The 13531-nt window shown below is 42.0% G+C and overlaps 1 protein-coding gene across 1 annotated transcript in view; it reads right to left on the bottom strand.

Annotated features, from left to right (window-relative positions):
* The window catches only part of SYN2 (synapsin II), a 153331-nt gene that overhangs the window by 35154 nt on the left and 104646 nt on the right, over window positions 1–13531 (bottom strand). Inside the window, exons 6-7 of the mRNA XM_033071277.1 lie at window positions 5711–5773; window positions 3277–3419 (exon numbers count right to left, since the gene is read on the bottom strand). Coding sequence (XP_032927168.1) covers window positions 3277–3419; window positions 5711–5773 — 206 coding nt within the window. The remainder of the gene's footprint in view (window positions 1–3276; window positions 3420–5710; window positions 5774–13531) is intronic.

The raw sequence follows: 13531 nt of genomic DNA, 5'->3' as shown, positions 1-13531 counted from the left end.
CAAAACAATTCATAGTAACTTGAGCTTCCCCTTTTCCAACACCTTCCTGCTTTATTTAGTAGTATTTGCAGTATCCAATCCAAATTGCTGGGACAGGGACTTGTCATCAGAAAAATATGTAGAAATGTCTGCCTGCTATTCTTGGGTATAGCCTGCTCTGTGGTTTGATCCTCTAGCACTATTCCTTTGCTTGATGTGCTTCACTTTTGGTTTATTGACCTTTTGATCAAAGAACTTTAAGCCCTGGACTCACAGTCCCGCTTTTGGAGGGGAGATTTAGATACAGGGCTTTCGTATTTCTGTTTTTCTACGTTGTGTGTGACCCTTTTAAACTGGATTTCCTTGAAGTCAGCTGAATGCTCCGGGTGCCCAGGGCAGTTCAGTGTGTGTCACACAGCCTCCGGAGGGGCTGTGGTATTTACAGGGATCCAATCCTGCTTCTTTGGCCATAATCTCTACTGACAGACGATAAGCACCAGTGTTTGGTGACTCATGGATCCACTTAAACCACAATTTCCCACAGAATTATAAAACTGAGGCTCTTAATAACTCTCTTTAAACTACAAAAACAAATGTTCAGCTGGTATTTTTTGTGGTGGCTCTCTAAGTGCTCTGTTCCTGTGTCACAGAGCAAAATAAGAACCAGCTGTAGAACAATATTCTACTGACATCATGTATATGTATGTGCACATGAAGAATTCTTCAGACATTTGATAAATCTTCTCCTTTCCATGCTGCTTTGTAATAACGAATCAGTATTTCATTTTGGTGTGTGATTTAAGTGTATGAAAAATCTAGAGAAAAAATGATCACTAGGCTTTTAGCATTTGGATGAACCCAGAGTTTCTGAGTAGAAACTTAAAAACAAATAAAAGGTAGGAGGAACAGGCTGTCATTTTAACTTATTTTTGCTGTCCCTTAGGCCAACTGCTTCTTCTGCAAAGAAGAAACATTTATGTTTCAGAGTGATAAATTTACTGCGGCTGACTCTTCCAAAATTATTCCTGACACTGAACAGCACTTAAATATCAAGTCAAAGGGAAAAAAAAGTGGGGCTGTCTACTACAAAATGTTGTGATCCAATTTCTATCACAGGGGATGAGCCCAATATTGCATCTGGTACTGGCCATGCATTGGAGCCATCAAGAATTGGGCCTTATCCCTGAAACTCTGCCCTTGGGAGCTGTAAAAGTGGGGAAAATCAGCTCTGTAGATTAGAGGAGGGGAAAGATGGGCAGCACAACACAAGGAATCTGCCTGTCACAGCAGTGACGAGAGAAAAGAGAGAAGAAGAGAGAAAAGCCCCATGCAGCCCTGCAGAGCGCCATGGAAAGGTGTGTGGGGAGAAGGAGGCTGGGCCTGGGGCAGGGCAGAGCAAGCCTGGGGAATGGCACTGAGGAGAATCCAGGGGCTGGGGAACACCCTGGGCACTGGGAACAGCTCTGGCATGAGGGGCAAGGACTGAGGGACGGGAAGGTTGGGGCAGTTTGGGAATCCAGCAGGACTGGAGCAAGCCATGGCCCAGACAGGTGGAGAGAGGGGACATTGGGCTGGAGGGACATGGTGCTGCCAGAAGAAATAGGATGGGTGTCCTCAGAGACGGGGGAAAGCCAGGGAAAGTCAGCTCTGGAGCACCAGTGTGAGACAAAGAAGCGGATTTGGAATGAATTCTCCTGGAGAACTGGGGGATAAAAGCTGTATCACCTGCTTAAGGTCCTCGAGTCTGCGGGGAGAGAGGGGGAAGGCCCAACACAGCTGAATTCCACAGGGAGCCTAAATCACAGTCCTGTATCCCTGAAAACAGAACATTCCAGACACCTCTGAATCCTTGTGAGCTTTCTGAGTGTCCTGCCTTGGTCACTGTACAACTCCCATTTCCACCACGCTGTTTTTGCAGTTTTTAGCGAATTTTGGGTTCCAAACAGAGCAGAAGGACTGCGTGCCCAGCTGCAGGGTGTACCTGCCCATGGGAGCAGTGTTCCCACCAGCTCTGGGCTTCCTGAGCCCCTCAGTGCATGGGAGGGATTTCTGGGCTTCTTTGGGAAGGCCAAACCTTGGATGCTGTTCTCAAGCATCCCCTCAGTGCCAGCTCAGGGCAGAGCAGCAGGTCCTGGGGCAGCAATGTGATGAGAAGCCAGAGTGTGTGTGCTCCCAACACCAACCCAAGGACAGAGATTTCCCCCCTTCTCCCACCCTGGACCAAAGAGTCTATTTCCTCATGGCTGTTGTAAATTTTAACATCAACCCTGTCTTTTAAATGATAAAACATTTAATGGATTTCTTTAAGTCAACTCCAGCTTCAGCTTCTCTCAATATTTATTGTGTGCTTGCAGTTCTTTACTGATAAAGAACCTGACTGTACCTGACAAATAATTTACAAGGATTTGCTGATCCCTCCAATGTTCAGGAGCCTTGAGAAATACCCCCGTGTCTGGATGTGGGTGTGGATATGTAAATGTGTAGTTTTATCCATCTTCTGTTACATTTTCCCTGCCTCAGGATTCTAAGAGTGAGGGAACAAAGGCATAAGATGATCCAGCTTGTCACAAAATGAGACATGAAGTGAGTGTGTGTCAGATGACACTGCCTGATAATTGAAAGAGAGTAAAGATCTCTATAAACACAGGTACCAGAGCTCAACTGCTGCATCACAGCTTGGTGTGCTGCTCCAGCTCACTGCTGTTTGTGAGGCTGGAGCATCCTTTGAGCCTCTCCTTTAGTCATGGCCTTTAAACAAACACCTGGGCTCTACAATGAGAAGAGGTTTTCATGCATCTCTGTGAAAGTCACTGCAGGATTGGATTGTTTCTTTGATGTGTTATGTTGAAAGGAGAGGATTTTGTTCCATTAAAGTATGACAGTTCAAGTTTGTTTGTGTGAATGAATGCCATCCAACTTATCATCAGAGTGGAGAAGAAAAATTTGAAGAAAATTTGTCCTTAAACTGATGAAAAGATATGAAGAAATCTGAATTAACAAGTCCTCCATGAAACCAAACCCTCTTCCAATTGCTCCTTTCTTTAAATGAAAATAATTAACGTAAGTTAGCAGAAAAAAAAACCCCTATGGCAGGCTCACCTGGTGTCTCATTCTCCTGCTCCCAGCCACAATCAACTGATAAAAAGACTTTTGATAAATCCAGAAAGTTTAAAATAATCTTTCCACAGAGTGTGACAAGGGAGGCATCATCTCAGAGGCTCACCCAACACTCTTTAATCTCACTGGTACTTATCAATTTTGAAACAAAAGCAGGAAAGAACATAAGGATTGGCTCACATGTATGCCTTGTAGTTACTGCCTATCTTTTGGATCCTGATGTCATATTTGGAGTCTATGAAGGGCTCAGTGGTGGCGTAGGTCTGAGTGAGTGCTACCACGCTGGCTATGTCCTGAAAATCGTAGTGGTTGTCTACCTTGATCTGGAGCCATCACACCACAAGAACATGGCACAGACAAAAGAAAAAAAGAGCAATTAGGAACAAAATGCAGAATTCAGTTGCAAATGGCATTCATGAGAAGCACGGTTTTGACAACATTTTAAAAAATCTGTATTTTATCTGATTTCTATGTTCTATAACATTCCTGCTTTAAAGTATCTATTTTTCTCAGCAAAATAGTACCTGCTCATCTGGAGAAAGAAATTTGCAGACAATGGAGTTTAATTTTGCTTTCTTTTTTTTTTTATTTTTTTAAGTTATGTTAGTTCTAGATAATGCAGGCCTCAGAACTTTTTTAGGTGTGACATGCAATTCCAATTGATGTAGATTCTTGCTGTTTCTGTAAATGGCTCAGGTAACTGAATATATATGGAGCCCACAAGGAATTTTCACATCATCCCACTAACTTTTCCCATGAGGGAGGAGCTGAAGGATCCTGATATCCTGGTGAGGGCAGGTTCACAGGGAGCACAGAGGGCTGGCTCCAGGCAGCAGAACCATAATTCTCTTTTTTCCCTCTTCTCTGAAGGAGCTGGGCTTTCCAGGGCTGGGATTTCCCAGGTGTGGAATGCTCTGCTGAGGTGGTGAGTGGCACTGAACCATCAGCTTTTACATCTTGAAAGAAGAGGGGTATGGAAAAGTGGGGAATACTGATCTAGGGAAGAGGGAGGAGAAGATTTTAGAGGGCAGAGGAGGACAGAGACATCACCTCTGGACAGGGAGGGCACTCTCTGAGCTGGGGAAGCAAGGAGTGAAGGGGGCTCGGGAGAGAAGCCTTGGGGCAGGTGGAAACCAGGAAAGTGGCACTCCAGCACACTGATCCAGAGGGCACTGCAGAATGGGGAGGAAGCAGGCAGGATCAGGATTTCCCATGGGATCCAATATTAGGAGTTTGCAGCTCCTTGCAAGCCCAGCATCCTGTTTGCTTCTCCTTTTGCTGGCACTGAAAAGGGAACCTGAGGGTCAGGACTGGGAGATGGGACGTGGGGAAATAAGTGGAATTTGGAGATAAAAGCCTAAAGTCTAAGCATTTGCCCCCAGCTCTCAGATGGAGAAAGATACAGAGTAATTTGCCATTTGAGAGCCACAAACCAGACACAAGGCCTGGTTTCAGCTTGATCTTCTGAAAACTGGCTGGCCTATGTGGGTCTAACTGGGACCTCTGGAAATGCTGCTGCCAGCAGTGCCCTCAGGGAGGGCTGGGCTTCCAGGGAAACCTTCCTTTCTCTCTGATTGCATTTAATCTTGGAGGGTTTTCAATATTTCATTGCTGAAAAAAACCCTCATTTCTAGCCATTTGATATGAGGAACATTTCTGTGCATTATTTCCCCTTTTCCCTAAATGAGAGGTGAATATCCAAAGCACAAACATTCTAACACTTCACATATGCAATCCACAGAAAGGGCATATTAATTAGTGGTTCAGTCTGCCCTCAGTCAAATTGGCTGCCAGACTTCCAATGATTTACTAAATATGAAGCAAAGCAAAACAGTCATAGGCAAAAAATAACATACAGTGCAAGTTGTAATTAAATCAGTTTTCTATCTGAAAATAGTGGCAAATATTATGTTCATGGAACTTTGGAGATTATAAATGTAACTATTCTCTGATTAATTGTTTTAAAATCTTAACCGCTTCTAGCACTGAAATGTTTTCAGTGAGTGAAGTTCCTCTGCAAGGACTAGAAATTGTCACTGGTAGCAGTGAAAATGGGATTGAAATTCTCTCCCACTGGCCCTGCACTGTGAGATAAGTGACACCAAAACATCTGTACTCACCACTGAAATGCAATTACTTTGGAGAAAGAAAGCAGCAGTTATACAGAGGTATTAAACAGTCACAGACAGCATATAGGAAATCAAAGTTCATTATCAAGCTGAAACCAACACATAACCAAGGCAAAACCTTCCCACACTCCCAGCTCCAAAAAGTTTGATTGTGTATCAGACCTTGACTCTTGAAGAGTTTCAGTGCAGACAATAAATTAATGAACAAGGTTTTGCTTCGAGAAAGCATCTCAGCACAGTGCAAAGCACATCCCACATAGGGTGACTCTCCAACTGCAAAGGCCTCGTTGTAAAAATACTTTGGGCTTGCTTTTATTTTCCTGAAGAGAGATGCTTTCTTAGCATGGACAGGAAGAGATTTGCAAAAGGGGTGGATCCGAGACAGAGTCTGGGTAGATAAAAGGTGAAATATCAGGGAAGGAATGAGCATGCACAGGTAAGGGACAAACCCCAGGCTCCCAACATGCAACAAGTAGCATCTGCACCTTTCCCATTCCTGAGTGAGCATGTCCAATCTTCACAACAACAGGAAAGGTTGGCATTGTCAGCTGGGGGAAACAAAACAGGAACATTAGAGGAGAGAGCGAGCCCGAGCTCAGTGACAAACAGCATCATTTAGGGAAAATATTTAATGATCATAATGTGGCCAAAGCTGTTCTGGCCATGTGGTGCCCCAAACTGTTCATCCTCTGCATTCTGGGGACTTGCTGGGTGAATTTTCTGAGCACAGCGTTATTCCTAATACAGCCAATTGTTCTTAACTGTTCCTAATTTTAACATTTTTGTATGTCTTTTAACTTCACTTTTTAAATTGAACTTCTGCTGTTTTCTATTTTAAGTTTTGCTTCTGTGTTTTTCTGCCCCGCAAACTCACACTCTCCAAGGCTATAATCATAAATGATGCCAAATTAACCACCTTTTCCCCTTCATTTCCACTATTTAGCAGAGCTGTAAATACATTTTCTGACCACTTATGAAAGCAGTGATGTATAATTCACAAAAACCTGCTTTAAAGGCAGGTCCTAGCTTGTGACAGAACAGCCGAGCTTTCTAGGGAAGGCTCCAGCTGCTGCACAGAATTTGGAGTAATCCAATCACTGAGTAGGAAATCAAGTATACAGAAGCATATGAAAACACTTTATCCAATGAAATGGGAATGCTTCTGGTATCAAAAAGTGCTGGGAATGACCACTTTTACTTGGAAAAGTTTGAGATCTCCCAGTCATGGGCATGGTTGGCACTGCTTGTTTTCCAATTGAAACTTGCATATCTTGAACCTCTATCAATCAAGCACAACCTCATTTCACAGGTTTATAACTAGAAGTAAAAAGCTGAACACCTTCAATGTGTAATTAAACTGGGCAGCAGCAGGACAGTGTTACAGGCTCCAAATCCTTCCCTTCGTGCCACATTCCAGCACAATAAATCCAGAGGCAAAGCTGAAGCTCTAGAACATAAACTAAGAATTGCTAGAGGTTTTATGAGACATTGTTTAGTTTCAGAATTACCAAAAGCACTTGCATTGCACAGTAAAAGTCACCCCTACAGGAATTAAAGAATGAAGTTCTTGCTAAACTGCAGCAACCACAGTTCCTGCTTAGTCAACATCCAGTCACTGGTGTATCACTTTAGATTTTAAACCATTTTTTTTTTCAGCTTCTGGGGGTAGGAGGAGAACAAATCATTGCCAGACTCAAGATTCATCAGGGCAGCAGCACATCTGTGTGACTGAGCTGCAAACCACTGCAGTGGGGTTTGTAATGGAAATGCTGGCAGACCTCTGAGCACAGCAGTACAGATGGCACTCCTGTAATTATCAGGACCACGGATCTTCCTGTGATCCCAAAGCTGTGGAATCCTTTGTGGGCCACAGGAACCAACGCAACTCACATTTAAAAAAAAAAAGAAAAAAGAAAAATAAGTGTCTTCTCCCTCAGAAAAATGCAGTAACATCATTTTCTCTGGACCCTGATCCTGAGCTTCCACATGCTCCACCACATCCCAGCACAGACTGAGGGAAGAGGCTCTGGATGCTGTGGTTCAAACTTCAGAAAGGAAAAACCAGGCAGGAAAAATTCAATAATCCCAGCACTTCTTTTGTTTGTAGCTCTCCCTAGGACAGGTCCATGAAGTTCAGTAATTATTATTTTGGAGTTTGAGCAACTTTTCCTTTATTCCTGTTCTGATTTTAATTATCCCAGTATTCCCTCTGTCATCGTGCAGCACCTCTCTGTCACTCACGGCCAGGGGATTGTTCTGCCAACAAAACCTGAAATGTCCCATGGAAATGAAAGAAAACTTGGCTTGAATCCTCCCATCCCATTCCCCAATCTGCTCTTTTCTGGGCATTTTGGCAGAACAGGCACTTCCCAGACTACCCCTACATTTGGTGAACATTATATATGATACAAGTGTGATAGTGACAATGAAAATTTATCAGTTCCGTGGATTTCCCTTAACTTTGCATTATAATTACTGGTAATTATAATTTATATTATAATTACTGCTATAAAAGCTCTTTGCTTTGAAATGTATCACTGAGGGCAAAAGGCCATTTTACAAAAACATTGTGGATTTTTTGAAAGCTTTCTTAAATTCAGGAAAGTAAAAATTCTATTCTGACAATTTAAAACTTAGAAGAAAAACCAGAGAAAGAACCAAAGAGCAACCAGAGAAACTGAGAAATCTGCCAAGCTCATAAATGTGAGAGATTGAAGTGTCTGCGCTGCATGAGCCCTTCCACATACATATAATATACACAAAATACAGCAGAAAAAAAAAATAGGATTACCAGGACTTCTAACTTAAATAGCAACACAATAAACTACCATTATTAATTAGACAGAAACCAGGATATTTGGCAAATGTGGAACAAAATTTTCAAAATTTATAGTCACATATGAATCTGATTGGATTGGTAATAAATATTGGTAGCAACTGGAAAAACTCCTGGCCCGTTGTGGGAACACAGATGCAAACAGCTGAGGAACACACTGACATTTGCTAACCCAATGCCATTAATCAAAATAACAACAGTGAATATTCACATTTTATCCAGGGAGGATGAATTTCACTTCTAGATGAGCATGAAAATCTAAAAAGCCAGTTCACTTCATTATTCCCTTATTGATGTCACAATAGCAAGGATAATTATTATTAATTATGGTTTCTTAGCGTTTCATCTGCATCGACCTTTTAAAATTGAAGGGTTTTTTTGTACTATGAGCTTAAAAGGCAAATACTTTATTGTATCAATCTTCAGTATCTGGCCACCTAAAAATTTCTTAACTTGTTTTTATTTTATTTCATAGCTTGTTTTTATTGTAGAAAGGAATATTCTAGTTTGATAAAATTCCACAATACCTCCAATATCACCCTGAATAATCTGTGGTGCAGGAAATTCAGTGACCCAGTGTTGACTACAAAATGAACCAGCACAGTCCACATCTGGATTGCTGTTTGCATTTTTCCATATGGAATGGAAATCCCTATCCTTCCCTACTGAAGAAATTTTCTGGAGTTTCGAAGTCTGGTTAATAGAGTGTCATCCTGCAATTAAAAGTCTATTAATTTAAAATAAAACCTTCAGATTAAAGCTTCATACATTATGGTGCTCAATGGTTTACAAGTTCTACTGCAATTTAAATATTTTTTAACAATTTCAATACCAGCAGATTTTTTTCCCCAAGAGATATAATTTGAATTCTTCTAAATTTACTTCCAATTCTTTTAACTGAGACATAGTGTGAAATATAATCAAAGACTTCCATAAAAATAGAACCGCAGAAAGATCATCTCCCTAAAAAGAATCAAAAAAACCCCTCTGCTGGCAACAATACAGACAACAGTTTTCTGAAGTTGGTATTCACCCTGCTTTCATGTCCATGGGGTTGAGCTGACTAGAAAAGCCACAATAGGGAAAAAAGAGGGGGCGGAGAAGCAATGACAAAAACCCCCAGATGTTGTATAAACATGACTTACCTCAAGTTCAGTGTTTAAATATTTATCTTTCCAATAATCCCCAAGCAAAGTTCATTTAACCACTCTAGTTCCACGTAATTTATTTGTGGAATATGCATCAGCCTAAATCTAATTTTACTCTGCTTACTTTGGAGAAAGGAAATTAAAAGTGAAATAATGAAGGTGGCCTTTTATTCTTTTTTTTTATTCTTTTTTATTTTTTTTTCCTTTCCCAGAAACAGGCAGGAAGAGCCCTAAATCAATAAACAAGCAGCAGATGTACTTTCTCTGGTCTGTTTGGTTTGCAGAAAACACAATTTCCAGATAGAGTGGGGGCTCAGCCAGGCAGGAGCTCCGTCACCAGCAGGGCCAGCCCAGCCCTGGCCTCTCAGCAGAAACCCTCACACCCCACCAGCTGCTGGCCTCAACAAACACAGGCACAATTTTGGGGATGTGGAGCCACATTTTCCACTTGGCAGCTAAAAGTGAGTGTAAAACTCTCTCTGCTGGGAGGAACATTTAATACCCCAAAGCCAAAGGGGAAGCTGAGGTAATTTGTGTTATCTTTTACCTAGGGCAGTGAAGAAATTAAAAGTTCAAGGGGATCAAAAGAGTAGAGCTTGAATTTATTAATGGAAGACAAAAATGTACCTTATCTGTGAGTCCTTGTGCCAAAATTGAAGGTTAGAGTGGTTTGTGAATAAGTGCAATACAGGTGCCAGGGCCACCTCAGGTCCCAGGGCCACCAGTGGGAACTGGGGCAGAATTGAAGTTCTGAGTGCCCTTGAGACACCTTTGACTGCCACCACCCCCTGGAGAGGCTGGAGCTGCACAGAGCATCTCCATGGGCCCCCTGAAATCAGGCAAGGCTGGGGTATGGAGTGACTCCACCACATCACCAGGAGTTCCACCTAAAATGCCTTTATCCCCGCAACTGGTTTGTTTATTAAAAAAATCACAGCAATCTAAATCAACACAAAGTGATCTGATGGCAGAAATTCTGCTGTTTTCAAACCTACACAGCATGAAAACAGAAATTGTCATTAAGAAGAAAACATGAAGTGTAATTGCAGTGAATCAATGGAGCAGCTCCCACGGATCTCTGGAAGAAACTCTGAAGACAAAAACTCTGCAGAAATAAATTCTATTTTGATTCTGGCGTGTCAGTGTTTAATTCATCCTTCCACCAACTGTTTGGAAAACTGCTCAAAAGCCAAGTAACACTTTGCCACCTTATAAAACAATTACCCAAATTGCTGTGACTGTAAACTGTAAGGATTTTTACTGTAGTATTTCAGAGGTGACAGCTATAAATACCCTCCTGTCTGAGGCAGGCTGGAGTTCCTATGGAGGCACTGTAATTTAAAATCCATGAAAGCTCACCTCTTTTGTGAAATGCTATTCCAGCTCTGAATTTTCAACATGATTGTACAGGATTGGTACAGGATATGTAGTGTGACTTCATCAGGTAAAATGGAAGTAGATTTTAGAGGTAATTTCAGTGTCAAATGAGAGCCAGGGAGGAAAAAACTGAGTCAAACATCGAGTAAGTAACAGATAAATTTTCCGTATGGGAAATCCTGCCCGCTACCATTCTCAAATTCTCATTTCCCACAATGAAGAGAAAATCAGATTGATATGGATAAAAAAATGTACAGTAATTTCACAATTATAAGCCGCACCATTTTGACTAAAATTTTGGTCCAAACCCAAAGTGCAGCTTATAATCAGGTGCGGCTTATATATGGACAAAGAACAAAAAGTTGCTGTTTTAGTTTGGAGGACAGGTGTCTGCTGAGAAAGGCAGGAGCTTCTCTTTGAAATGGAGAATGTAAACCCCCTCCCTCCAAATTATTATAATTTTGAAATCAAGGGGTTTACAGGCAAAAATATGGGAATTAGGAATAACAGTTCTTTACTAGGGAAATTAAAATAGAAATACAGTACTACAAAGAAACAAACCCCAAACCCTGACAAAGTCAGAGTACAACCTGACACCCTGTCAGGCAGGGTGTTGTCAGCAGTCCCATTAAATAGTGGCTGCATCCTCCTGCAGTGACAGATGTGATTCAGTTGAAGCAGTGCTCCTGCAGAAGGTGCAGTTTCCCTCTGGAGTCCAGTGGAGAAAGGGGCTCCCTTAGTGTTCCAAAACCTCTGTTTTTATCTTGGTAAGAAATGTTGGGCTCTTCCCCCTGGCTGGAGCAACTTCCAATGAGATGCAGTAATTTTATCAGTCCCACAGTGGGACTCAATGGGCCATTAGCAGAAAATGACTCTCTGAAGGAAGGATGGATTGTGAAAAGATAAAGAACAATGCCCTGCCTGGTTTCAATGGATGGCCCATTAGCAGAATATCTCCCTTGGAGATAAGGATCACTGCCCCCACCCTCAACAGATGGTGATAGAACAGATACCTTTTATCACACTCTGTATTGTAATGTGCGGCTTATAATCAGGTGTGGCTTATGTATGGACAAAGAATGGAAAGTTGCTGACACCCGGAAGTGCGGCTTATACTCAGTGTGGCTTATAATCGTGAAATTACTGTCTCTGTGCACTGTCTGAAGATAAAGCACAGAGCAGGCAGCCCAAGCAGAAGACTCTGAGCAGACTCAAACTGCCTGACAGCTGGAAGGGACAACAAGGTGTCTGTGGCATGTCCCATGACAATGAAAAACCCTTGGAAAAAGCTGTATGGAGACAATCCCAGTGCAGCAGAGTTCAGTGATCCTTGACACACTCCCAGTGTGAGAGTGGACTCAAACCCACCAGAGAAATGCAGGTGAGCGGTGCCCAGGGATGCACAGGCACTGCTGTGCTGCCTCCTTGGAAAAATAGGCTGGGGAGGGCATGCAGCAGTAGCAGGAGAAAACCCCAGCACAGGCAGGCACAGGGGGCTATCCTGCAGCCCTGGGGTATCCTGGAATCTGGGTTATCTCCAGCCCTGGTTTATCCCCAGCTCTGGGTTATCTTCAGCCAGAGGCTGAGGGTGAGAGGAGAGAATGGCAGGGTGGGGAAGGGCAGGAGAGCCCAGGGAGCAGAGCTGCTCTGGCAGAGCTGTCCCTCCCCAGCCCAGCTCTCGGGGCCATGTCCCTCATTCCTCCATCACCTGTCACCTCCAGAGATCAAAATATCCCAAAGTCTGGCCTTCAGGTAAATCATCCAAGAGCAGGAGCCCTGTGGGTTTAGTGCAGGACTCTGGGGGCTGTCAGAAGACAATCAGGGATGGTAATTAATGCCCACACTGCTCTTGGTGGGTATTAATCATTGGGAAAAATAACAAGGCTCCTGACAAATATGAGATTTAGTATTAACATTTTTGAGTTCTACATGTTCAGTTGAAAGTATTTAATTATTTTCTATATCTAGAAGATAGTGTTCAACTAATTTGTAACTTGTCATAAAATAATTTTTAAATTTTCTTCTGAGAATAATATTATTTTATTGATTTTATAATTAATTTGATCGTTATGATAGAAAAGTCTTCAGGAAATCCAGAACATAAAAGGGCATGTTGTTCTGGAGAATCCTGGATAAAATGTGCAAAGAGTGTTTGCCCAACATATTTTGTTATTATTTGCATTTTGTGACTTGAATTTGATACTGAATTTTATCAAATTCGTCTCTTTAGGTCATCTATAACTGCAGCCCTGTGATATCATATGGAAACCAATCAATGGCTCCCAATTAATTCCTTCATAATTTCCCAGTGCCACTGCCCTAAGTGATGCTTGAGAACCAATAGTCCCAGAGGTGCTGCTCCCAGCCACACCTGCCTGGGGGTTTTATTCCTTCCCTGTGCAAGCTTCCAGCCTTTTTCATCTTTTCCCTCTCATGAAAGAAGCCTGTTTCTTCTAGGTAAGAACAGAGATGTTAACAGGTCTAAATTATTTTCAGGTGTTGGCCCCGGGCTTGGATCCAATGTTATGATTTGAAGCCAAAACTTTAGACTGGAAAAGTAAGAAATGCAAGTGTGGCTGTGTGAAATCAGGACATTTTGTACAGGATTCCTGGCTCAGTGTTCGGCGTGGATCTAAAGTTGAAAAACTAGACCCAATTCTAATAATTCTGAATATTTGTGGGTTTTTTTTCTGACAGAGTGTGTCTTGTGGGGGGTGGGAATTAAAAAGAAAAATAATCGAAGCACTAATATTTGTATAAATGTTCAGAAATGAAATAAATCTGCTGCTGTAAAACATGTACAATTCTCTCTAAAGGCAACAAGCTACTTTGGGCACACCTAAACCTCAGCCTCAACAAAATACATTTTCATGAGCCTGGATTGGAATGGTTCAGGTCATGTTAATGAATTTTCAGTTCCTAAGCTTGATTTGGGTTGTGACAAA

This window comes from Catharus ustulatus, chromosome 13 (assembly GCF_009819885.2).
Source record: "Catharus ustulatus isolate bCatUst1 chromosome 13, bCatUst1.pri.v2, whole genome shotgun sequence".
Taxonomy (NCBI): Eukaryota; Metazoa; Chordata; class Aves; order Passeriformes; family Turdidae; genus Catharus; species Catharus ustulatus.
The sequence above is the reverse complement of the archived record's forward strand: the minus strand, read 5'-3'. Positions and strand labels throughout refer to the sequence as shown.